We start from the raw sequence: 27,227 nt of genomic DNA, 5'->3' as shown, positions 1-27,227 counted from the left end.
CTATTGCTGACTTCTCTTGACCTTTGGCATTAAAAAAAAAAAAAAACCATAATGGATTATCTGGAAGTATATAAGACTCACAACGGGAAGACTTGGTGTGAGGTCCTCTTGCTACCACTTGGAGCTCGGGGAAGTTATTCAGTGACTAAGCACCCTGAAATCTTCATTTATAAAATGCAGTGAATGTACAATAGCCCTTCCCAAGGATTGTGAGGTTTGCCCGTGATGACTTATGGGATCACCTAAATTGTGTAGCACCTTAGCCCTTCCCTCCTTTCTCTCTTTATTGTCTACCCACAGGACAGACTGGTCCTCCAGTGGCCTTTTGTATACCTGCCACTTCTGTTACTTTTATCTTATAAAAATAATCTATAAAAAAAAAACTCTGTGTGTGTGTGTGTGTGTGTGTGTGTGTGCGCGCACACACACACACATGAGCGTAGCCCAGAGGCTAACCTCAGACACCATCTACTCTGTTTGGCCCAGAATCTATCAATTTTGCTGGGCTGGTTGACCAGTAAGTCCCAAGAATCCACCTGTGTCTGCTTTCCTAGTCCTGGGATCATAAGCACACGCTACCATGTCTAGCTTTCTTCTTAAAATGTGAGTTTGGAAACAGAGCTCAGGAATTATGTTTGCTAGATTAGTATATCACTGTACAAACTACCTCTTCAGCTCAAGAGAAATCTGAGTTCTCAGGTTTTTCTACTTTTATGACACATTCATTTTCAAGAAGGTTGCTGAAAGACATTTCTCTGGCTGGGACTTATGGGAACAAACTTCGCTCCCCAGTGAAGTAGAGAGGAGCAAGAGAACAGGGTTCAGCGAGCAGCAGAGACATCCATAGGACTCACTTTCTTTTCAGCCATCACAGCCAGTTGAGTTACACACAGGAATCCAGACCTCAAGCCAGTGAAGTCTGGGCTTTGAAATGAGCGTGGAGAAGTCTGGGCTTTGCTAACAGGTTGTACCACGCCCAGTCACCAAGAGTTTGGAAGAGAAACTCCCATGCTCTGAGCATCTTACAGCTGCTGATGCTGGAAGTTCCTGTCCAAGAGTAACATTCCGGACGGGCGGCCTTTCGTGCCCAGGCATAGGAATTTTCCAGTACGGTAGCCCTCTGCTAACAAACCTACAGGCTCTCGATCTAGCCGGATGGGCCTCGTTTCTGACTTTTGGTGTGACCATGATATCCGCGTGATTTACATGGGGCCTATCTATTCCTGGGTGACCATCATCATCTTCCTTCTGGAGAGGACTGTTCCGTTTTCCCTTGGAATGCACATTGACTGGCAGGGCAGCCTGTGACCTGCAACAAGCCACCGGACCTAGGAGGGACTTAGAGTGGAGGTCTGTCTGCAGAACACTGCGGGGCCCAAGCAGGGCAGGCTTGCAGCTACTAGCCCTGACACTTCCTCTATCAAATCTGCTTTAAGGTTTTTTTTTTCAACTTTAGGAGCTACTCCACATACTTTCTCTATGCTTTTAAAAAAAGTATTTATTTTCATTATTCTTTTAGTGTATCTCTGTGCTTGTAAGTCGTCTCTGCATATGTGTGCATGTGAATGAATGTCCCCCAGAGGCCAGAGGGGCTGGGTCCCTTAGAGCTTGAGTTAGTTGGTTATGAGCCATCCAGTGTGGGTGCTAGGAACCAAACTTGAATTCTCTGCATGAGCAGCCAATACGCTGAGCCGCCTCTCTAGACTCCTACCACTATAGTTTTTCTGTTCTTTCAGAGCTGTAAGTTGGATCACAGGCCCAGGTTATTCTTCTTAGTTCACTAAAGGCCCAATATACAATCAGACTGGCAGTAACAAGTTACCTGCCGGTCTTTCCTCAACATCACCAAGGCATCATCGCAGTGGGACAGGTCAGAAGATGCATAGGCAGCCATATTGGCTTACTGCAGATCACCTTTCCTCCCGCCATCAACAGTGGCAAGCTCAGCGGGAAGAAGAAAAGAAGCAGTTGGCTCCGTTTGCTTTGCTCAGGAAGGCAGAAGGTCACATGGCGCACACCTCCTGCAGACCAGGGGCCCTGGGAGCTAAACTGCTGAGAGCATCTTTCTCTGAAGAAGGGTAGGAGAGAAGAGTTGCCAAGATCAAAGCTTTGGGGAGCAGGGTGATTGCACACTCTGATAGCAGTTGACAGCGCAGAGTGGTACTTCAGAAGGCCATCAGCATGAGATCATGCCAGCCATGTACTATTGCTGGCCAAGGCCCAGGCTTCCCTGTCCAATTGTTTTCAGGTTCTGGATATTTTCAGACATAATGAAGTATTTGGGGGATGGTAGCTAAGACCAACCCCCCCCTCCCTCCTTCCTTCCCTCCCTCCATCCATCCCTCTCTCCCTCCCTCCCTCCTTATACACGTAGTGCATGCACACATAGCCTGAGGGAAATTTATGTGACATTCTTAGTGTATCAGTTTCCTGCTTGTCGCATCATGTCGGAGCTCAGAAAAGCTTCCGATTTTTAAAGCATTTTCGGTTGTGGATTTCAGACGAGGGGTACTCTCAGACAAGCAGGCTGTGGAATTTGCCTTGCAAGCCCCTTGCCTCACTTTATAAGCTATGCTCAACACTTCTGGGGCAGGTGACACAATGGCTGCAGCCAGGGCCAGCTTCTCACCTGTTCTTGTCCCTCTCCTGTGTGTCCAACGCTGTGACACCACTGTTCAATCTCTCTGAGAAGAGGGCCACACAGACTCATTCCCACCCACGAGAAGGCTGAAAAGAACAGTTCTCTTTCCCGCCAGAGCAACGTCCTTGAGTATGTAGTAAACAGACCCTTCGTTCTGTAAGTCTCTCAAGATGAAAGTGTAGATACATAAATGGAAGGAGCATTTAAAAAACAATAAGGTGATGAGTTTCCCAGTCCTCTGCTATCCCTGGGACCCAAGAATAACTTCATTTTCCACAAGGAAACCCCAAGTACTTAGAAAACTCCCAAGAAGGCTGGGGGATAGCTCAGTTGGGAAAGCATTTGCCTCAATAGCATGAGAGCCAGAGTTCGACCCTCATAGGCCATATAAAAATGGCAGGTGTAGAGGTGCCCTTGCATTCCCATCCTGGAGAGGGGGAGACAAGAAGGACTGCTGGAGCCTGCTGGCCAGCTAGCCTACCCTAACTGGTGAGCTTCAGGTCACTTCAAAGGTGGTCCCTGAGGATGACAGCTGAGGTTGTCCTCTGGCTTCCAGATGCATGTGCTTACACACACGTGCACTGCCATACAAGTAAGCATGTACACCTGTATAATACGCACATCTGCACACACAGATGTGCACAGACAGTCACACACAAATGCATTAAAAGCAGGACACTCAAGGTACTGAGGAACCGAGCGTTTGGAAATGCAGTCACTTCGAACAAAGACAAGGCATGCAGGCCCACAGCATCCTTTGAGATGGTCAGGAATAGGCCAGGTCCCAGCTTTTACTAGCGCCCCTTTGAAGCTTTATGAACCCAGCCTGGGTGGTGTCTTTCTCTAGTGTTTTCTTATGGAGCAATAGATATAAAATATAACTATGAGGGAAGTGCTTGGTTATTTAAAAAAATATGAGTGTTGGAATATTTCCAGAGTACGTGCATTACTTAGGAAAGAATTACCCTGTTTTTGTCTAAAGAGATCTTGGCCACGGCTTTGGTTAGGGCTTGTTTTAATTGTCTCACTAGTGCATAGCACTCGCCCATTCTTATCCTAATATTTCTGTTTCAGGTTTAGGGGAAGAGGTGCCAGGCATGGGAAGAAAAGGAGCCATAGTTCCTTTTAGGGTAGAAGATGAGTGACTGGGAAACCAAACTTAGGAAGTAGCCTGAGGCATGCCAAGCCTAGAGACATGCTGGGAGCCACCAGGAGAGCCAGGTCATGAGTGAGAACCTGTGTCTGAATAAGACCCTGTGGTGGCTCAGATGAGAAGTGCCTCCACAGTCTTGGCTCCAGTTGATGGTGCTCCCTAAGGAGGCTTACCAGGTGTGGCCTTGCTAGTGGAAGCATGTCACCCGGGCAGGCTTTGAGAGTCTATAGCCTCAAGCTAAGTCTTGTTTGCTCTCCCTGCTTTGTGTACGGAATTTGTTTCTACCACTATATCTGCTGCCTGCTTGCTATGTTGCCCCTGTCATTACAGACTATAATTTCTGCAACCATAAATCAAAATTAAATTCTCTCTTTTTTTAAACTTGCTTTTGGTAATTTTTTAAAAAAAAATCACAGCAATAGAAAAGTAATTAATACAAGCCCTCTCTTACCTTGTCCAATACTAAAGGCTATAAGATAGGTAGGGTACAGAGCACACTAAGACAAGTGTGGTTGAGATACCAAATGACCATTTCACAGAGTTCACCTAAGGCCATTCTGAATACCAGATATTTACACTGTGATTCAGGGACAAAATTAGTTATGAGGTCACAATAAAAATAATTCTATGGTTGGGGGGCGGTCACATGAGGCACTGTATTAAAGCGTCACAACACTAGGAAGGTTGGGGACCATGTTACTAAGACTTCAATAGAAGATCTGAAAATCTGAAACTGATAGGAGAAAACACTTCAGGATATCAGCACGGGCAATATCAAACCCTTCAGGAACATGGTAACAGACATGAAGTAACCAAGTCTGTGAAGATATGCTCACCAAGTGATGCTATTTTCTGTACATTACACAGGACAAAGTCTCTCACTGAATCTGGAGGTGATCCATCAGCTCAGTTAGGCTGCATGTCTGAAGGGCTTCGGGGATCCACCTGTCTCCCCTAACCTCAGCAGAGCGGTTATGGGTGTGGCACTTGGCCTGGCTTTCACATAGGTGTAAAGGCTCCGTGCTTGCACAGCAGGCACTCTACAGACAGGACCACCTCCCCAGCCCCACGGGCAGGCTTTTCTGTGACATAACATGGTCATGGCTGGTATCTGAGAATGAGTTCTGCCTTCCTGGCCAGTGCCTATGGGAATGATGTTCCTGGGGCACACACCTTGCAAGCGAGCGCTCCCTAAAGATAGTAGGCTACCAAGAAGAGACTTGATACCCTACGAGCATATACAGGGGGAGGAGGTCCCCCTCGGTCACAGTCATAGGGGAGGAGAGTAAGGGGAAAATGGGAGGGAGGAAGGAATGGAAGGATACAAGGGATAGGATAACAATTGAGATATAATATGAATAAATTAATAAAATATATTTAAAAAATAAAAATAAAAAAAAAGAAAGATGTAGAGGAGGTGAGGAGGCCCAGAAGACAGCTGAACAAAAAGTCTGGTGTGTTTTAAAATCTCCCCAAATACACATTACTGCAGGCTCTCGGGGTTCTACTATGGCAGCTATGACCTCAGAAGCTACAGGCCAGCCATGCCCAGATCCTGGTATAGACTAGATTTCAGTGGGGCAAGGCCACAATGGAATAAATGTGCCCACATCAGTGAAGTTCATTTAAACTGCCACTCAATATACTTGGGCCATTTATATGTCTCTACTTGACCTAGACATGTGTACAACCTTTATGTGGGTTATCTGTTAATTTATTATTTGAGTAGCAGTGGTTAGATTATAGATATAAAATTTTCTCCCTTTCCTAGGCTATCTTTCCACTTTCTGGATGGGCTCTTTTGAAGTAAAAACAAACAAACAAACAAAAAACCCATAAAATTTGTATAATTTTCATCCTTTTTGTTGTTGCTTGTGCTTTTTTTTTTAAAAATAGAGGTTTATTTATGTATTTTATGTTTAGCATGTACACCTGAATACTGGAAGTGGGGATCAGATCCTGTTAAAGATGGTTGTGAGCCACCATGTGGGTGCTGGGAATCGAACTCAGGACCTTTGGAAGAGCAGCCAGTGCTCTTAACCTCTGAGCCATCTCCCCAGCCCACGTTGGTTGTACTTTTGGTATCTTATCAGCAAATCCACATCAGGAACACTTTTGCTTGTGGTAGTTTCTGAGCCCTTTTCAATTCCGTACAAATTTTAGGGTCAGTTGGCTGCTCACTTGTGCAATAAAGACAGATGGAATTTTGACAGGAATTGTGTGGGGTAACAATCGAGGAGTACCACCACTTCTTGAAACACCCACTTCACGAAAACGAGGTATCTTTCCATTTGTTAAGGTCTAGTAGCTTCCAGGTTATGAGTTTTGAAGCTATTTTTAAGCATTTCACTCTTCTTGGTGTTTTGGGGTGCTAGTCACTTTTCTTGCCCCTGTGACCTAGTGCAGAAGAAGCAACTGAAGGGAGGAAGGCATTGATTTGGGCTCATGGTTCTGAGGGTAGAGCCCGCAATGGTAGGAATGCAGGCAGCTGGAGGTGTGGCCTGTGGATAACATCTGGTGGGTCTGGCTACAGGGTGCTCTGGCCCGAATGAGCAGTAGCTATAGTCTTTGAGGTCTGCGTCACTTGTGCTAACGGGGCCACAGATGCAACAGCTTCATAACCCCCCAAGACAGTATCACCAGCTGGGGACCAAGTGCCAAGATAAGTAAGCCTGTGATGGACAAGTCACATTCAATCCACAACGCCTGATAACTAGAACCACTTTCTTAATTTCATTCTCAGTGTGTTCATTTGTAACCCACAGAAATCTAACTGATCTTGCTCATCCCTTTCTTATCTCATAACTCCCTGAGATTAATTCAGCCCATTTTCTTTGTAGATTCTTTAGGAATTTGCAAATAGAATGTCATGTTGTTTGCACACGTAGAACCTGCCCCTTCCCTCGCAACGTGAGTCCCTTTATTCCATCTTCTTGTGTAGATGCCCTTACGCATAACGGCAAGAGTGGACTCTGTCAGCTCTTATCTGCTGTGGGAACGCCTTTAGTCTTTTGTGGTTAATATGATGGTTGCTGTGAGTTTTTTGTGTTGTTTTGTTTTCATTGTGTGTGTGTGTGTGTGTGTGTGTGTGTGTGTGTGTGTGTGCGCACGCGCGCGCAACGCGCACCTTATTCTGCTTAGTGGTTTGTTTCTTTGTAGAAGTGTATTTCATGGAAGTTATCAAATTTATGGCATAGAACTCTTCTTGGTATTTCTTACCCTCTCTTTTCTTTGTTTCTGTAATATTAAAAATAATGCTTCTTCCATGATTTTAGTAATGAGTGTTTTTTTCCCCTTGAAACAAGGGGTTATTAGTTACGTTGATTTGTCCATACAATCATTCCCAATTTAATTAATGTCTGTTTTCAGTTGCTTCTGTTTGCTTCGGCTTTTTGCTGCCTTTTCCATTGCTATGATGTAGCTATTGATTTGAAATCTTTAAAGAAAAGATTTTATTTTTATCTTTAATTCTGTGCATGTGAGTACATGTGGGGTTGTGCTCATGTGAGTGTAGTACCTGCAGAAACTGGAGGAGGGCACCGCATGCCTTGAAGGTGGAGTTACAGCAGTGAGCACCACCTGACATGGGTGCTGGGGACCCAGCATGTGCTCCCTGGACAAGTAGACTCCTCATTGCTGGAGAGTCTCCCCAAGCCCTTTGTTTAAATGCAAATACGAGCTGCAGGGATGGCTCAGTGGTTAGGGGCACTGGTTGTTTATCCAGAGGATCTGGGTTTAACCCCCAAGCACTTACACAGTGGCTCACAGTCATCCCTATTACCCAGGGGATCCAACACCCCCTCCTAGCCTCCGAGGGCATCAGGCAGACAAGCAGTTCCACCAACACACATGCAAGCAAAACGTCCACAATAAATAAAATAAATGTAAAAATAGATTTTAAAGATGTAGATGTATTATTTTCTGGGTTTGTGGCATGCGATGCCTTTATTTTCATTCATCTCAAAACTAAGGTCTCTCTTGTAACTTTTCTTCCTATTGGTTATTTAGGAAGTATATCATTTAATTTCCACATATTTGTGCATTCTCTAAGTTTCCTTCTCTTATTGATTTTTAATTTCATTCCATTGTGGTCTGAGAAAATATTTTGTTCTCTGTTCTATTGGGTAGAGTCTTTTATAGATGTCTGCTAAGTTTTGTTGGCTTACATGATTGTTCAAGTCTTCTATTTATAATAGTTTACCTAGTTTTTCAAATCCACTGTTGAAAATGGGCATGGAATGCCCACTTCCTTTCTGTCATGTTTTCTCTGTGGCTTTGAGGCTAAGTGTATACATTTTGCAATCATTTCATCTTGATAGATACTCCCATTATCATTACAACATATCTCTACCCCTACTGTCATTTTTTTTTTTTTAACCCTAGGGACTGCACTCATGGCTTTGTACATGCTAGGTAAATGTTCTACCACTGAGCTTCATTCCCCAACTTGGCATGTTTTCTAAAATCTGTAAGTTTGATGCCAGCATAGCACCCGTGCTTTCTGTGATGGAGTTAGCTGACCACACAACCTAGAACTTCTTGGGAGGGATGCCTCTGGGCATACCTGGAAGGGACTGTCCCATCAAGGTCATCTCCCGACAATGTCTGTGAGGGGTTATCTGGACTTTGTTCATAGGTGTGGGCAGGATCATTTTCAACTGTGGGTGGAATCACTCCCCGGACAGGCGATTCTGAACTGAATAAAACGAAGAAAGCAAGCTGAACACTGGCCTGCATTCCTCCTCTCTGCCTTCCGACTGTAACTGTGACCGGCTACTGCTATGCTCACTTTCCCACCATGGCCGCTGCACCCTTGAACTGTTAGCCAGAACTATTAGCTTTCTCTCTTAACTTGCTTTCTTCTGAGTATTTTATCAGAGCAACATGAAAAGAAGCCTGGACATGACGTTGTTACTGTGGCTTCTGTTTTCATGATGCCTTTATGTCCAGGGCATGTCGATATAAATAGATATAAATATTCATTTTCAAGGAGAAAAGACCCATCATTTAATATCTTTGGACAGTTGTTTTAAGAGAGCTGGCCAGCACAGGACTTAAGAAAACTCATCGGATCCCATAAGGAGCAGACTGTTCTAGAATTTGGTCACCACGTGCTTCACATGTTTCTGAAACTTCTCCAGCAGCCCTGCCATTTAGAGAGCTTTCCATCATCTCCCCTGCCACAGAGCATTTACTCTACAGTCTGAAGTTCCTCCTGGAGCCTGAATCAGGCTGGATCCCCTTGTGCCTTCTGAGCTTGGGCTCTCGCTGAGGCCAGCTCTCCTGATACATGTCTCAGTGGGTGAAGGAGCAATGGAAGGCAGGGTCAACAACCTACATTTTCATCTGTTTCTGCTTGAGAAATGACTTGAGACTACGTTTCGCACTGCCTGATATTTTTCCTTTCCTGAAATCATTACGTAGACATTAAAAGGAAATAGCAAGTGCTCCATTTTATTACTCGGATAAGGCAGGGAGAGAGGAGGGCCTCTTTGATACGTTGCAGAGTTTATAAGAGAGTCATTTCCTAACAGGAGGGACTGGTTACCTATGAAACTGGTGTCTGGGAATTCACTTGTTGTCTGTGATAGTGAAAGGAAGGTTATACCTAGGCAAGCAAAGCAGCACTGGAATTAACCTTTTCTTCCCCTGTCTTGGGCTTTCCTAATTTTGATGAACAAAGAAGAGGCTTCAAAACGTTACCATTTAGTTGGGATGTAAGTGAGGCCCTGGACTTCTGATAGTGTCTGAAAGATGCTCTGGTGTACAGCTACCGCAGACCCATCCTCAGCACTCACATATAGCCAGGGCCTAGGGTAGACCAGTGCTTCAGCAATGACATTTGTTGATTTTTATTTCAGAAGAAAGCAGGAATATTCTTTGAAGTTTTGAGGTAGCAAGAACCAGATTGAACAACGGCATCTTTTCAAATTCTAGCTCTGGCTTAAGATGCACGCATTTCAAACTCCATTGTAAATCAGGATCTTCCAAACTCCCCCTCTGTATGCGTGCACATGCACACATACAGAGCATATTTTAATAAGAAACTATGGTATTCCATTCAGTTTTAACAAAAAACAAGGCTAGCCTGGTTAAGGTAATTGCAGAAGGAACACAAATTTAAAAACCAAATACCCTTCTGTGCAGATGACTGTTCAATCCAATTGCAAGTAAGTTGCTGAATGCTCTTCTGAGTCACCCTAATTCCATGTACAGTACACCATGTCCTGCTTGGGAAGAGGTTCAAATCATAAATGCTATAGGGAAATATCTAATAACTTGGAATAGCTTTGCAAGTGGCTAATAAGCTCTAAAAGGCTGCAAAAATGTTAAATCTGGTAACGCATGAGTTCTGAGCTCCAAGTGGAGCCCACAGCGCTGTCTGTGGCTGGGTCTCTAGGGCTGGCATACGGTATCTCTCTCTTTTGATGCCAGTGACAGGGCTGTCTTCCCGCAGACTGTGGTCAGCAAGGCGAAGGCTGCCGGCCATACGCATAACAGCTCACCCAATCTGTGATTTCTGCCTCTCCTGCCAATGGTGGGGCCAGGTTTGCTGATATTTGTGTTGGTGTGCAAGATGCTGGAGAGGGGCCATCTGTCCTGTGTCAGATTCCAGATTCCATATGGTTACGGCAGGGGCCGCGAGAGCCGTCCACAGAGCCAGGCACTGGATCAGAATAAAGAGGTGCTAATGGTGTGCAGTTGGGAAGGCAAAGGAAACTGCCGAGAACTCAGTGGAAAAAGGAGGTTGAGGAGAATTAAGAGAGCAGGAGAGAAAGGAAAATGAAAGGGAAAAAGACAAACACCTAGGCTTCCTTAAAGGTCAAAGAGTGAGAACAAAAAGGGTCTTCCACCGCGCCAGGCTCAACACCAGGTTCCTTTCAGCTTCGTTAATAAAGCTCACGCCATGAGTTCCTAGGCTATCCTCCTTGGGTCACTGGCTCTGCCCTCCAGTCGTGCCCACCCCATTCCAACAGACGTTTGGTCTCTAGGCCCCACGCGGCTCCACATTCTACCTGTCATACACAAGGCAGGTTTTACTTGTGTGTCGATCTCTTTCTTTTTGTAGTCCTAAATTTCTGAGGCCAGGTTCTCCACTTTTAACTTAAGAAGCCTGAGTCTACCTAACTACAGGTTCTCATGAAAGACACATGGCAACTCTGCAGTAGTTCAAATGCGGGTATGACATATCTAAAAATGGATTATGCTGTGACACATTTACATATAGTATGCACATGCATGTGTGTCCATATAGTTAGCTGTGCATACATTCCATGCATATATATCTTGCTAGGATTTGGAAGACTTTCAACTTCTATTATTAGATACATTTTTTGAGTTAAACAGTCAGTACTATCTGCTGACTCATGGCAAGTCATTTTCAAGTGCCTATCTTAAACAACATTAAGGGGTCAGATGGTCCAGCATAAAACAAAGTAACAAACAACCAAAGCCAGCCTGAAACAGCCACCCAGTATTGCCAGCAGAGCCCTCTAGAAAAGCCCAGGTGTTGGCTTGTCTTTTCTCAATTTCATTTTCTCTTCTGTTTATGGACAATTCCACTCATTCTTTATATTGGTCTTATATAATTTTATAGTCAGAAAGAGACTGGAAGAGAGTGGGAGGGAAAGGAGGGTGGCAGGTAGGTGGATCTAGAAGAAGTTAGGGGGAGGAGTAGGAATAAATATTATCAGAATGCATTGTGGACATATATGAAATTCTTGAAAAATAAAAATATTATATTAAAAACAGTAGAGAGGGACAGAGTTAGTAAAGCAGGTTTCTATATATGATGACGACGATGATGATTATTATTATTTTGGTTTTTCAAGACAGGGTTTCTCTGTGTAGCCTTGGCTGTCTTGTACTTGTTTTGCAGACCAGGCTGGTCTTGAACTCACAGAGAACCGCCTGCCTCTGCCTCCTAGAATGCTGGGATTGCAGGTGTGCACCACTGTGCCTGGCTCGATTTTATTTATCTTTGAGTTGTGGAAATGTTAGAGAGAAAGCTAAAGAATAAAAAAGGCATTCTGTTCTTTTGAGTCAGATCTTTTCTTCTGTCTTGAGTCTGGACGTTTCTCTCTATGGCTAATAATTTACAACCATTCCCTAAACATTATCAACGATACACTCCCGATTGGCATCAGTGCTGGTCAATACAAATCAACTGTATGTGTCATTGGAATTGTCCAGCAGCCATGGGAACAGTGAAAAGAAATAGATGGATATTCCATTTCAATAGTATATTCTAGGGCTGGAGCTACAGCTCAGGAGTAGAGCACTAGAGAGGCATATGTGAGACCCTAGGCTTGGTCCCCAGCACTACAAAACAAATATACCTAAACCAAACAAAAACAAAACAAAACAAAACAAAACCCAAACACAACAGGGTCAGTGAAATAGCCCAGAAAATAAGGTTCTTGCCACACAAGCATGACAATCTAAGTTCCATCCTTGAACCCATAATCAACTCCTCAAAGTTGTTTTCTGACCTCCACACATGCATAGTGGCATACAAGCTCTGCCAAACAATCAATAAATATTTTAAAAATAATAACACACTCATATTTTCCCCCAACATATTTAAAATAAATTGTTTTGGCTAATTATAGTCCGCACAATCACATTTTCACTTATTAAATTATATAATAATCTTTGCAATCTTAAATCATTGATACTTATGGTCTCATTCCCTTTGAAATACGGTATTTTATGTTCACACATTTTATATGCACAGAGAAGCTCAACTTGGATCAGCTACTGGTTATCACATTGAGTGACAGAGCATGATAGTAGAATCCTGATCACCCTGAGCATCTGTGGGAGCTCAGTGGCAGTCCACCATAGTTCTAGCTGGGCCTCTGTTATGGCTTGAGTCTGAACTGTTCCTCATAACTTCCTGTTTTGAATGCTTGTTTGCTAGCTAGCAGTGCTCCCAAGGGAGGCTGTGGAACCTTCAGGAGATGGAGCTCAGCTGGTAGAAGTAAGCCACTGTGGGGAGGGGCTTTGAAGGCAATCGCCTGGTCGTTGGTTCCAGCAGTCTCACTGCTACCTGCTTGGTAGCCACACAAGTGGCGCCACCACAGATGCCAGCCACTATCATGAGCTGAGCTGCAATGCTGCACTTCTTACATTTAGTTACGGCGTCTGCAAACCCTCGGAGGCCATGAACCACAGCAACCTGTCCTCCTGGAAGCTGCTCTTGTCCGATGCTTTGGTACCTCACTCACGGGTAACTAATATAGCGTTCATGTAGTGACAAACTGTCACAAGTGGGAAGTCAACATGAGCCACTCTGGTCTCCTACTCATGGCCTCTGCGACAACTTCTGTCTCCTTTCTAGCTTGCAAACAGTTGTTTTTTGTATTTTCTCCAGAAGTCTTTGCTATCTGCTGCTCCATCATTGTAGGATGTAAATCCTTTGATTGGCAGCTTTTAAACCCTATTTCCTAGTGTTTTATAGAGGTGCCATGGGCCTGCCTGTGGGGGAAAGGGTGCTGACTGAGTGAATGTTTTGTATTTGCTCATGATTTTAAAAATTTAGATATTTAAGTAGTTTGTAAACACTGATTGGAAAATACAATTAAGGCTTTTGCTTTTCCCGCCTTGGGCCTATCCTGACCTCTCTGTGTCATGAATGAGCCCCTTCGCTTATTTTCTGCACGTTCTTCCAGGAGTCGACCATCCTTGGTTTCAGGAAGAGAGGCTGTCACCTGTCTGATTACTGAACTGGTTTTGTTTTGTTTTCTGAGGCAGGATTTCTCTGTGTAGTCCTGGCTGTCCTCGAACTGGCTCTGTAGACCAGGCTGGCCTTGAACTCACAGAGATTACTCTGCCTGTGCCTCCTCTCAAGTGCTGGGATTACAGGTGCGCACCACCACCGCCCGACCTGATCACTGAGTTTCTATAGCTTTCCCTTTTTCCTTCTTTGGCCTTATAGCTGAGTGAGAGACTGACGGCCTGAAGTATGGCTACCAATCTTCAAAATGCACACTAGACGGGCATAAATCTAGGTCACAATTCCAGGTCCCTAGGACCTCAAACAGCTAGTCACCTCAAACCCACAGTCAAGTTCAGGGAGAAATGAATGCTTGGCCTCTCCTAGTTTTTTTTTTTTTTTCCTTCTCTTGTTCAGGATCTAATCCATAAAACAGGCTGTCCACATTTAGGGTGGGTAGTCCCATCTCCACTAACAACCAACAACAACCACGGACACGCCCACAGAGCAACCTAACCTAACTCATTCCTCAAATGAAGATCTTTACTCAGTGACTCCAGGTTGTGGCAAGTTGACATTCAAAACTAGCCACACCACGCAGACACTCTGACCGGTTACAGTGAAAGTAGGCTTTTGTTCTTCATTTTTTTTTTTTTTTTTTTTTTGGTTTTTCGAGACAGGGTTTCTCTGTGTAGCCTTGGCCATCCTGGACTCACTTTGTAGACCAGGCTGGCCTCGAACTCACAGCGATCCGCCTGCCTCTGCCTCCCGAGTGCTGGGATTAAAGGCGTGCACCACCACGCCCGGCTTTGTTCTTCATTTTGAAGGATCATGCAAAATCAACATAAGGAATGCCACCTGCTTGCTCTTCTTTCTCATCTCCTCTTAAGCACATGTTAAGCACATGTTAAGCACATGTTAAGAGGATAACAAAGGGCTGTGATGATGCGGCAGAGGCTCAGCAAGTCAGGGTGCCTGCGCCAAATCTGACAACCTGAGTTAGACACGGAGGACCCAAGTGGTAAAAAGAGATGGACTCCTAAAAGATGTCCTTTGACCTCCATTCATATGCTGTGGAGTATGTGTACACACACACACACACACACACACACACACACACACACACACACACACACACACACACTTAAAAAATCATTTAAGCAAAGGAGATTGGTACAAAAGGCAAACACGTTGTATGACTCCTCAATCAGGCAAGTGGTACAAGCAGAGCTTTAAAAACCCAAAAGACTCCTCAGGGAAAAAAAAAAAAAAAAAGCAAAGCCTAGTTAGCAAAGGTAAATACACAGTAAACACTCTCCATTCAGCCTGGGGCAGAGAGGGAGGCAGAGGAGAACATCACACAATGGGTCAGAGCCACCGAGTGTGTGCCGTGCTCGGTTCCCCCTGAAGCAGCCAGAAAGGGACATGGAGCTGGTGAGCACACTTCACACAGTTCACCCCGGCAGGGAACTCCAGAGTTTAGTGCAGGGCACGTGGCAGCATGGCCATTTCATGCTTCAGCTGGGTCTGCGAGAGAGGTTCAGATGGTTTCCAAACAACAGACACACAGGGAAACAGGTCAAGTACAGCCGTTAACCTCTGTGGACACTTATTCTTAGACACTAAAATTCTAGCACTTATTTCCTTTTCCTCCAAGACAAGTGACTTAGAGAAGCTAGTGGACGCCAGTCAAAGCGTGTGCCATGGCAACTTTTTTTTTCCTATGACATGTTGTCAGTCATGACCTGTAAGCTGCCCTCCAGCTAGGACAGTATGTTTCCATTAGTGTTCTGGTTTACACAGAAGTTCAGAACAGCTCCATCTTGGGGCACTTCAGTCAGTAACACACCATACAGGCAGCAGTGGTACCGTAAGATTACAATGGGACTGACAAATTCCCATCACCCCTACCATGTCGCGGTTCAACCCGTCATGTTTTCAGCAAAGCTCATGGAAACAAACCTCCTGTGCTGTCACATTTATTATTATTAGAGAGAGGTGGGATATGCGAGTGTGTGCAGATATGCATGTGGCAAATTTGCCTATGCTTGCTCATGAGGAGGTCAGAGGTCAAAATGGGCATCTCTCCCTATCACTTTATTGTATTTTATTTTGAGAGTGTCTCTTGGCGAACCTACAGTTCACCAACTGGCTAGACTATTTCCAGAAAGTTTGGGTATCCGCCTGTTCCCACACATCCCTGTAGCTCTGCGGTTACAGACATATACAGATGTCCCCATTTTTTACACAACTGCTAAGGACCCAACTCAGGTCCACCTGACTGTTACTTTCTCCACTGAGCCATTTCCCAGCCCCAACGCACAGTGCAGTACACACTACTGACACCATAGTAAGTGAGAATGACTTGCTGGTTCCTGTTTTTACTATGCTATGCTTATTGCTACTTTAGAATGCATTCCTGGTTAAAAGTATTGTTCACTGTAGAGGAGTTTGTGTTAGGACAGCACCAGCCTACCCATCCAGTGTCTACTGATTATATCATTTTTATGCTTAAATTAATGTTCTATTTCGTTCATGTCCTAGGAACAATAAACTATAACACATATCTACAGTTGGTCTACTGTGTAGTAAACATTATTTTGCCTGATAGCTACTTCTCAGAATGTTCCCCCACTGTCAAGCAACATGACTTATTTGAGCAAGAAAAAGACAAAACAAACAAACAAACAAACACTAGCCACACTAACAGAATGTGACTGTGGTATTAACTGTGTATCGCCTGCCACCCCCTCATTGGAGGGGTCAATACCCAACGTGCTGGTGGGTCCAAGTCACAGAATACAGCAACTTACCGGGACTGGCATGGGTGAGAGTTGCACCTTCGGACCTGGGGCTCAGGGCGGCTTGCTTGGGGACAGTCACTGTCATTCACCAGGGTTGTGGTCTTGTTAATAATCCGTGTGCATGATACGATGGTCCTTCGTTCTCCTGGAAGGCAAACCATGGGAGCAGAGAAGCTAAGGCTTCACATACCCAGAAAGCTATCTATTCATGCTTGTGGAGGGGTGTTTGGGTGCAACTACTGATCAGTGAATGAGCCACATTACTTGTCAAAGATGGACAACTGTATGTTTGGGGATGAGGTATTTAAATCATAGCAGAGTAGTATGGAGCAGGGTGAGATTCCAGAACAATCTGGGAAAGCAGCAGAACCTCGGGTCAGCTGTGTCTTTGGACAGCTTGGGAGCTTTTGAGGCCAACGCTTTGATTTAGGGCTTTCATTTCCACCAGAAATTGCCAGTCTTTGATCTGTGTGTTTGGGATATGAAGTCTATAGAGATCTGGTCCCAGTTAAACACCTGTATACCAGCCTTCACCAAGAGAGTGGCTAGTTACCGCTTTGTTACAGGCTTGCTTCTCGAGAGGCGTGAGGTGGCTGGTGTGATGGGCATGCAGGCTTGCTTTGCTCTGCCAGGTGGCCGGCACTAGTTCATCACTTAGCCCAGTGGTGCTGACACCTCAGTGTCATATGCTCTTGGGCAGCTTTGCTAACTCATTAACCTTTGAGTATGCCCTACGAGAGTTCTCAATCCAACGGCTGAAGCTGCAGCTTCGGTGGTCAGGGGCAGATTGGCAGTAATCAGAAGGGTGGCCTCTGGAACAAGATGTCTGGGCTCTTGGCTTTGTCCCTATGACTGCAGTGTCAGCAGTTGGCCACCATGCTTCTATAGCTCAGTTTCCCCCTGCTTTAGGATGTGATGGTGCTGTCATTTCATGTCACTGTATTAGAGTCATTGGCTTGAGGAGAGTGACCACAAAAGCCGAACAGGGAGGCAAGTACGACTATTTAGGCCCAGGATTCTTTGTAGGGTTTGCTGTCTGAGGAATTGGTCATGTAAGGATGACTGAAAAATGGGGAGCCTTGGAGCTGGTCATGGTGGCGCATGGCTGTAATCTCTAGAACTCTGTGAGGCAGAGGCAGGTGGATCTCTGTGAGTTTGAGGCCAGCCTGGTCTACAGAGTGAATCCAGGTCAGCCAAGGCTACACCTGGCTATAGAGAAACCCTGTCTTGAAAAACCAAAAAAAAAAAAAAAAGTGGGGGGAGTCTTAAGCCACACTGACTAGCCTATGGCCCACAAATGCAGCAGTGCGTTAGTATGAAAGTAAAGAGCTGTTGAATATAGCTTTCAGTGCTGTCAGAAGATCTGACAGGGAGCTGGAAGTCATTGGTGCCACAAAGGGACTGCACCATGGCAGCAGTGGCTGTGGCAATTCAGAGCCCCCCTCCCCTCCCCTCGGTGGAGCACAGCCTGCTATGGCTCCCCTGGACTGGGATTTGTCCACAGTAGGTAGATGAAGGTCACAGTTAGAGGTATGGGCATGGGCCCCTAAAGTGGGAGGTGGGAAGGACAAGAGATCTCCTGGAAAAGCTGTAGTCTGGTGAGGCTGATGGTGCCACCTGGAAACTGTGTCAACTGCCACAGTTTGCAGAGGAAAAACACATGAAACATTTAGTGTGAGCAGTTGGCTGAGATGCATAGGAAGGCACTGAAGGGCTTCATCATATCATGGCTCTGTTCTCCCCCTGGACAGTGGGATAAGCCCCTTAACTGGTAAACAGTGCCGTACAAGCTGCGTATCTGACAACATCCTAGCAGTCAAGCCACTCAAGAGCAGGCATGTGTGGGACTACACCTGGGTTCTAGCTTGCTTCCCACTTATGGGGAAGGCATTCAGAGTCCTGGCAACTAAATCCTCTGTCCTAACGCAGTTTTACCAGCATCCTTTGGGTCATCTCTCATGACCTTCCTGAGCACTTTATTGAGATGACAAATCGCACTGACCGAAAGGTCTCTTACTTCTTTCTCACACTGTGTTCTCTCTCTCTCTCTCTCCTCTTCTCTAAAAAAAAAATTGCTATATCATGGAGCAGTCATGCCAGCAGCTTATCTTTCTTTCTCTTCCTTTTTTTCTTTTTCATTTTTCTTTTCTAGATAGGGTTTCCCTGTGTAGCCTTGGCTGTGCTGGACTTAACTTTGTAGACCAGGCTGGCCTCAAACTCAGAGATCCACTTGCCTTTTCCTCCCAGAATACTGGGATTACAGGTGAGCACCACCTGCATGCGCCTGGACTTTTATTTATTTATTTTGAATTACTTTATGTTGCTTCATGTGCTTTGGTGCTTTGCCTGCATATATGTCTTATGTGAGAATGTCAGATCCCCTGGAACTGGAGTTACAGACTTGTGAGCTGCCATGTGGGTGCTGGGAATTGAACTCAGGTCCTCTGGAAGAATGGCCAGTGCTCTTAGCCACTGAGCCATCTCTCCTGGTCCACCAGCAGTTTCTTTACTGTACCCCCTTGAATGCGGTAGTTTCCTGCTGCACCTTGTTAAACCTTCACCTCTTTCCTTTGCCTTTTGACAATTTCCTATGTGTACGTATTGACTCTTGCTCATTCCCACCTCTGTTACTTTCTCTTACCCTCACCCCTTGCTGGAACCCTTCTTCTGAGAAGCCCCTCCTACTTTGATGTCTGTTTTAGTGACCCACTGAGCTGCATGAGAGTTGCTGGCATGAGGGAGGATTCCCTATAGGAGCAGCTTACAATGCTCCTTCCTAATGCCCCACTAGTACAAAAACCACCTTTGCTAATAAAGGTCCTTGCAATGTAACAGGCTCTTTGGCACGCCTGCAGTCTACAGAGTGGAAGTCGGGTGGGGTAGCCATCATGTTCAGAGGTGAGGAAGTGCAGGTGTGGAGAGAGGGGGCAGGTTGTCTGCTGAGGTTGGGCAGAGGTGTGGGCTTGAGACTCACTCATGGTGTGTGTCCTGCTCAGCCCAGAAGACTCTTAATTCTCTTTGTACCCTGGAGACAGTGACTATGACAAAGGTGACAGTGTCCTTGGGGATGGGTGAGGCCTTCATCTGGTGCCATTCCACCAAGTTGGAGGTCTATTTCAATTATTCTCTTATACACACACACACACACACACACACACACACACACACACACACACACACACACATCACGTTGTTGCCCAATTGGCAAATCTCTACTGCAAGGTTTAAACCCCAGGCCAAGGAGCAATGTGGGCCTGCTAACAAACTTGTGGGAGCTGGGATGGCTTGGCTGCACGCTCTGTTGAGATTTTCAGGGCTTAAGTTCCTATGGAACTATACAGTCTCTATTTCCACACTGTGTTGACTGGTGCAGAGGGCCCTGAACGCAGCATTTCTTCAACAAAACCGCACCCCTGCTTTCCCCCACCACCACCTTACCTCCTCCGCACTGCACGCTGCACCCCTCCCAGCCACTGTGTGTCCAGAGGAACAGAGCGTCCTGTGGCTTGGTGGGCTCGCTCTGATTCTCAGCGCTCTGGTTTACAGGGACAGTGTACTCGTAGTGAATTCCGTAATTCTGGTCATGAAATAACAGCACCTGGAGCCATGGGAAAGAAGGAGGCCTTGCTGGGCTGGAGTGGGCACCCACAGATTGCTGAGTGTGTAATCTGAGCTCTCTGTGGCTGCCTCTCTACCTGCTTGCTCTTTTTTTTTTTTGAATGTCAAAGCACATTAACATTAGGGGTGTCCCTTTATCTCAGCTTCAGGTTCCTCGGGGACTTGGTGGATGGTTGGGGTTCTGTTCTTTTCTATTCCACAGAAGAGCTATTTACATGAGGAAGTTGAGGGCGATGAACAGCATGGCTGTTTGGGATATTTTTCTGCCTCATGCAGCGGAGTCCACATTCCCACCAACTTACCCACAAGGCTGCACTTACTGATGAGAAAGACCCAAACACTGCTTCTTCCTAGACAGAGATCCGAGGGGAGGGCTAACCTATTCCTTTGAGCATAAGCACTGTGCTGGCTGCTTTATGTCAACTTGACAGAAGCTGGAGTCATTTGGGAAGAGGAAACCTCAATAGAGAAAATGCCCACACCAGGATGGCCCGTCAGCGAGCCCTGTGCTAGCATCTTCCTGACTGCTAGTGGGAGGGCCCAGCTCACTATGGGTGGTGCCATCTCTGGGTGCTATGAAAAGGAAGGCCGAGCAAGCCATGAGGCACAAGCCAGTAAGCGGTGTTCCTCTGTGGCCTCTGCTTCGGTTCCTGCCTCCCGGTTCCTCACTTCCTGGAGTTCTGTCAGTGATAGATCTGGGCGTGCAACACGGAACAAACTCTTTCCTCCCCAAGCTGCTTTTGGTCATGGTGCTTTTCACAGCTATGGGAACATTAAAGGAGATAAGCTCTGTCCTCCTTCAGGTGGCACTCCCATTCCCAGGAGTCATTGCTTCATTGCTAAGTTAGACTCAAGAGAAAGGTACAGCCTGTGGCAGAGGAACCTGCTTTGGGGATCCTAAGGATGTCTGCATTTTGGTACTTGCTGGGAAGCCTGAAGGATGCCTATGGCTGTTGGAAGGCGGAGGCCTAGCTCATGGCTGAACACTAAAGGTAGGTGGAGGTGCAGATAGCTATCTAGGCTACTGCGCTGTAGCCTGAGGACCATGCACCCGAAATCCTTGTGAGGGTTCTGAATGGGAGGGCCTGTGCTTTGCCAGGAGGAAATCGTGACAGGACCACCAGGTGCCTTCCTGGCTGTAGACATAATGATGCCAAGCAAGGTTTTCTGTGGAAGATGGACCTGGTTGTAGACCAGTGAGTGTCCCTGGGGCTAAGCAGCTAGCAAGTTCATTTCCAGCCCCAGAGATCCAGGAGAAGTGGGGGTGGCGAGGCAGATGGGGTGAAGGGGAGCAGGAGCTAAAGGCAGAGTGCATAGTCCATCTGCCTGGGCTTGGCAGACCAGGATGGGAGTGTCAGATGACAGGAGATAATTGTCCCAAGGCTTCCTGGGCCTTCTAGGCTACGTTGCAGGATGAGGGTAGGGGCCCTAGAAGTAGACTCATGTTTATTTCCCCATCCAATAGACCTGCAGTCATGTACTTGGAGAAATGCCTCCTGCTAAAAACCAAAACAACAACAAAAACAGCAAACAAAACAAAACAAAACAAAAAACTAAGTGCACCAATGTAGTCTTTACAAAAGCCCTTTATTACTAACTATGGGGATAAGACTAGCAAAATGGAGGCTCCATATGAAACCAATTTCACAGCCATGTATAATTAGTGTATGCACGTGTCTAATTGGTTTCAAATGCTGATCTCTAGGACTCTGTGGGTACCCCTGTATGGGAGAGTAATGCACACACACAACAGCATGCGGACCAGAGTTTGCTGTGCAGGGGTGAGGGGGGGACCTTGAAGTGCTGCAGAGTAAAGAGGATATTTCAAGGGAAAAAAAAAAAAAACAATTATGTCTTAAATAAGGGCTGAAAATCCAGCTGGCTGTGAGATACATTCTCTGACTTCTGTTACGGTCCAAACATTCCTAGGCTGTGGACACGCTTCACGGGGCTGAAGACTCATCTGTTATAAGAGCTGCTGGTGAAGAGGGGTCCTACGCACACTTCAGTGCTTGTTGGAGAAGGCAAGCCCATGCACTGACCACTGATGTCTCTGCATGGGCTGACTCTACCCCCACCCCACCCCAACACCCCCCATGCACCACATGGCCTTCTGAATCTTTTATTTTGAACTCAGAATAGTCGTGTGGGGGCGGGGAGGGTGGTGGTGGTGGGGTTGTTTCAAAGGTGTTGCCTGGGAAACGTCTCATCCTGGAGAAATGGCTCTGGGACAGGTCCCGGGGTCCCAGAGATCTACTTGCAGAAATGATCTACAGTGGAATCATTGGCAGAGTCCCAAAAGGTTTATGGCACATAGGGAAGCTGGCTGGCTTTCAGCTCAGCAGAAACTACATTGGGGTCAGCGTCCTCATCAGGCCACACTCAACACCCACAGCAGGAGGTGGCCAGAGAATCTTCTGAGTGTTAGCTCATCTCTAGGGGCCCAAATACATGGAGGAAAAGAACTTCCGAGACTGGCAGGCACTTTGAACGATGTGTACTTACACACTGCCACAAACCCTGTTCTTCAGGGAATCAGAATCAACAAGTATCACCAGGCATGCACAAAGGCCCCGGTTCAGTCTCCGGCACCCTCACAAAATTATCTGCAATGGGGTGTTGCCGTAAATAGTCCATTAGACTGCTCGGAACCCTGAGAAGGAAACCTTGGCACAACTTCTCCTGGAGGCCTTGGACACTGAGACAGTGTTTGAGTAGCATGCATGGAGTCCCCAGGAAATAATATAACCCTGACATCCTGGCTAGCCCGAGTATACAGGTTTCTGAAGACCACCTGGGGAGTTAAGCAGAAGATGGAATCGGACTTTTTCCGAATTCTCCAGTGCTGGCTGTAAGTAGCTTTGGCCAGTCCAAGTGGTACCAGAACACATATCACTTCCACAGTTCACTTCCAGAAGGTCCGCCTCAGCTATGGTGTACGTAGCGCTATGTGTGCTGCCATCTGACGCACAAACAGATATGGGGAAGCACTGTGCTGCCTAGTTTTATGTGACCTTGAGAGGAGGAAACCTCAGTTGAAAACGTGCCTCCGTAAGAGATGGGACTGTAGGCTGTTTTCCTAAGTAGTAATTGATGTCTAGTGTGGGTTGCATCATCACAGGGCAGGTCATCCCGGGTGCTATAAACAAGCAGGCTGAGCAAGCCTCGAGGAGCAAGACAGTAGGCAGCACTCCCCCATGGCCCGGGCTTCATTCCGTTCCCACTTGGTTTGACTCCTACCTTGGCTTCCCACTCGATGGACTGTAACTATGGATCTGTAAGCCAAACAAGCCCTTTCCTCCCCAAGCTGCTTTTTGTCATAGTGTTTTATCACCACAGTGGGAAAACCCTAATTGACAATGGCCATCTGCTCAATAGTGCCAGCTGTCCCTCCCTGGCTGCCACACATGTGACTGCTATTCCCTTCTTAGAAGCATCTTCTTTTGAAAAAGATAGCTGCCTCTGCCACTCAGTGAGGAGTCAGGAGGAGATTCTGGGGGAGGAACCTCAAGATGGAAGGAACAAGACCAAGAGAGAGCTGAAGGGCTGGGGAGATGGCTCACTCAGTGATGTGCATGCTACGGAAACACAAGGATCTGAGTTCGGATCCCCAGACCCACGCCAGGCATAGCATCTTGAGTGTGTAATCCCAAAACTGTATGTGAGGGCAGAGATAAGGGGGTGGATGCAGCTTACTGGCCAGCTAGCCTAGCCAAATTGATGAGCTTCAGGCCGAGGGAGAGACCCTGTCTCAAAATATAAGTGTGGAGAGCAACCAAGAAAAGACATTGGCAGCTGACCTCTGACATGTGAGCAAATGTGTACCGGAATATGCACATTTGCACACCCTCAAGAACATGTTCATATGCTATGCATGTACACAACATATAAACACATCACACATATGTGTATACCCAAAATAAACGAATAAACGAAGATAATTAAAAAGAGAGAAAGGCCTCAGTAGCGGGGAGCCTTGCAAACTTCCAGGACCCGGACGCGTCTCTTTCCACCCAGGTCCTAGGGAACAAGACTCTAATCAACCTCCTGAGCTCCCAGCTTAAGCAAAGGTGCAGGGGAGCACTTACCATCAGATGCAGTGGCACTGTGGTGGGTCCCTTGGCCGAAAACTTCTCCCACAGGCCTCTTCTCACATAGCGGACGGTCGTACCTGCAATCTGGAACTCTCCAGGGAGTTCTATCTTCCAGTCGCTGTTGATGGATCTCTTACTGGAGTCTTTGAGAGCTAGAAAGGAAATTGAACGTTGGAAACCAGGTACCATTTTAGCCTGTCCTCCGAGGGAATCGGGGTGGGAGGGAGGGGGTCGGTCCTGCCTGAGTCTGAGGCCTCCATGCAGGCGCCTGCAGCCAGAGGACTGTATTCTCTGGACACCAAGGACAGGAAGCAGCCTTCTCCTGGCTCACAGGAGAAAGAGCTGTGAGGGCTGAAGAAACACCTCCCAGCACAGCCTCCAGTCTCACTACTGACTCTCATAGTGGGCCCAGGGAAGAGGACAGAGGATGGAGATGCCAGGATCCAGTCCAAACCTATGGTAGTAGATGGCTTCTTGCCTGGTGAATGAGTTCTGTGCTGGTATATCCAAGGCCACAAACATGTCCTGGAGCTTTGGCAAAACTCACCCATTCATTTGAGAGTAAAAAAACTAACAAGTATTAGTTGTGCTATTTTGGGCTTCAGTGTGAGAGTTGAATATGTGTATACAACACATACTGATTACCACTGTTCTACATTCTACCTGTGAAGGAGTCTAGTTTACTGTACAGCATGCAGTCTCCCACAGTTCCATCCTCTTTGCAGCCAAGGACAGGCCAAAGATGGCCAAGCGATCAACACTATCCCTAGCCTAGTTCTTCTCAAATCCCTGTGTAGCTGAGTGACCTTGAACTCCTGGGCTTCCTGATTCTACCCGCCTAGGACTGGGGGTTACAGGTGTCCAGTTTATATAGTGCTGGGGATTGAACCCAGGGCTTCCTGCATGCCAGGCAAGCACTGTACCAATTGAGGCACACCCCCAGCACCGTAAATGCTTCATTTGCCTCTTAATTTCCTTTCTTTCTTTTTTTCTTTACTTTTTTTTTTTTTTTTTTTTTGAGACAGGGTATCTCTGTGTAGCCTTGACTGTCCTGGACTCGCTTTGTAGACTAGGCTGGCCTCAAACTCACAAAGATCCACTTGCCTCTGCCTCCTGAGTACTGGGATTAAAGGTGTGCGCCACTACCACCCGGCTGGCTACCTCTGAATTTCTATTAACTGTACATGTGTGCATGTTTCTGTATGAATTCATGTCCACCAAGTGTAGGCAGTGCTTGCGGAGGTCAGAAGAGAGCATCAGATTGTCAAGAATGGAGTGTTACCTGTTAGCCACAGTGTAGGACCTAGGAATTGAACCAGGGTCTTCTACAAGAGGAGTAAGTACTTTAAAACTATGCACCACTTTTCCAGCACCTCTACCCACCTTTGAGACAGGGCTACATTGTAGCCCAGGCTAGCCTTGACACTTCTTTAAAAATGAGATGCAAATGGCTTACAAATATTAAAAAACAAAAACAAATCAATACTGCCCCCCCCCACAAAATCCTTCCAATCCAAACTCCTCAATATCAGAAGTCATCAGGAAAATGTAAACCTTTTCACCCTAGCCAGAATGTTCTCACGCATAAAACAAGAATGAGCAAATGGTGGCCAGGACAAGGAGAAAGTCATGCACCTTGTGGGTAGGAATACATTTCTCTGGCTATCATGGGAGATTCATAGGAAAAATATAGATCCAGCTTTGCCACTTCTGGTAAATATCCACAGGAAATGACATCAGCACAGCGAGAGATGGGCTACAGCACTTCTCACAACAGGTAGGTGCTGCTTGATAGATGAATGGATAGAGCAAATGGAGAGAGTACAGACACGAAATGGAGCATTATGTAGCCATGAAGAAAAGTGCAAGCATCCATCCATTTTACTGTTAGCTCCCTGGGACTTTGGAAGGGCAATATAACTCCAATATCCTACAAGGATCCAGTGCCCCTACACTAGGAAAATGGGTGTTCCTTTAGGAAAGGATGCTATTCTGCTACACAGTTCCGCATGACAACCCTGGCTACTCACTGATGTGGTGACAATGCTTTGCAGCTGCCAGGATGGGGTAAGTGCTGAACTGGGGGGGAGGTGTCCCAGGCCCCGCATTCTAACTCACACCTCTGATGCAAAGCTTATGGCGGTAGGTGGGGGCTAAGACATGCATGCGTGCTGTCTCCTAAGGCACAGACTGTCCATGGCCTTCTTGCTTAGGAGAATGCTCTGCAGCAGGGTTCTGATGCCCTTTGATTTTGTTATTGTTGCTATTTAGAGAAAAACGACTGCATAAAAAAACAACCAACAGGATTGACTTTGGCATTTAGTAGGTGGCAGGTGACTAGAGGAGACAGTAAGTCTTAAGGGAATTCTCCAAAATGAAACTCCCACGAGCTCACAGTACACCACTGGAGCTCTAGCACCCCAGACTTCTCCACATCATCAGGGGCCCCCAGTTCACAGTCAATACATTCAGAGACTGCTCCATTTCCTACTGTCCATCTGCTGAGACTAGCAACTAAGCAACCCGCTGTCCACCAGCTTTGGATATGGTGACCCAGAGGCATCTCTGGAATCTGAATCTGTCTACCATGCTGCGCCAGAAGCCTGAGATGCACATCTGCTCAGACAGGATACAGAGCAGGTCTGGCCTCAGCTCCCTGCTCTGAGCAAATGCAGTGGGGAAACAAGTTTGGGACATTTTGACTGTCCAGCCATCCAGGGGAACTTGCAGAGTGCTGTCCAACATGGTGACATAATGATGAGGTGCACATCCCAGGGAGGCTGTGTATAGAAAGTAGGGGGTCCCTGGACTCCAAGGAGAGGCTAGGGAAGAGAACACTCTGCTACCTGGGACAGGGTCTATTTTGTGGGAGACATTCAGTGGTGATTGAAATTTTCTGGCTAATGAAAAGGAGATGAGATCCTGGGACTCCCTCAGTTTTCCTCTTCCAATATCAGCTCTGCAGACCACTATTTAAGAAGCACCAATTCATGCACTCTTACCTAAGTAGTCTTCCCAATAGCTCCGGGAATTATTTTTCTAACGTATCAAATGAAAAAGAAAAAATGAAAATATAGGGAGATTAAAGAACTTGCCAAGAGACACTCAGCTATAATATAAAGCCGTGGCAATGAGACCCGAACCCGACAGACCAGGCCTCCCATGCACGCTTGGCACATCCTCTTCAGGTGAAGGTGAC

The 27,227-nt window shown here is 46.3% G+C and overlaps 1 protein-coding gene across 1 annotated transcript in view; it reads right to left on the bottom strand.

The window, feature by feature from the left end:
* Adamts17 (ADAM metallopeptidase with thrombospondin type 1 motif 17) overlaps positions 1 to 27,227 on the bottom strand; it is a 292,022-nt gene that overhangs the window by 43,687 nt on the left and 221,108 nt on the right. The window contains exons 17-19 of the mRNA XM_051148701.1: positions 24,023 to 24,180; positions 19,755 to 19,914; positions 16,326 to 16,461 (exon numbers count right to left, since the gene is read on the bottom strand). Of these exons, the coding sequence (XP_051004658.1) occupies positions 16,326 to 16,461; positions 19,755 to 19,914; positions 24,023 to 24,180 (454 nt within the window). The remainder of the gene's footprint in view (positions 1 to 16,325; positions 16,462 to 19,754; positions 19,915 to 24,022; positions 24,181 to 27,227) is intronic.

This window comes from Acomys russatus, chromosome 7, assembly GCF_903995435.1.
Source record: "Acomys russatus chromosome 7, mAcoRus1.1, whole genome shotgun sequence".
Classification (NCBI taxonomy): Eukaryota; Metazoa; Chordata; class Mammalia; order Rodentia; family Muridae; genus Acomys; species Acomys russatus.
Note: the sequence above shows the minus strand (reverse complement) of the source record. Positions and strands in the feature narration are given on the sequence as shown.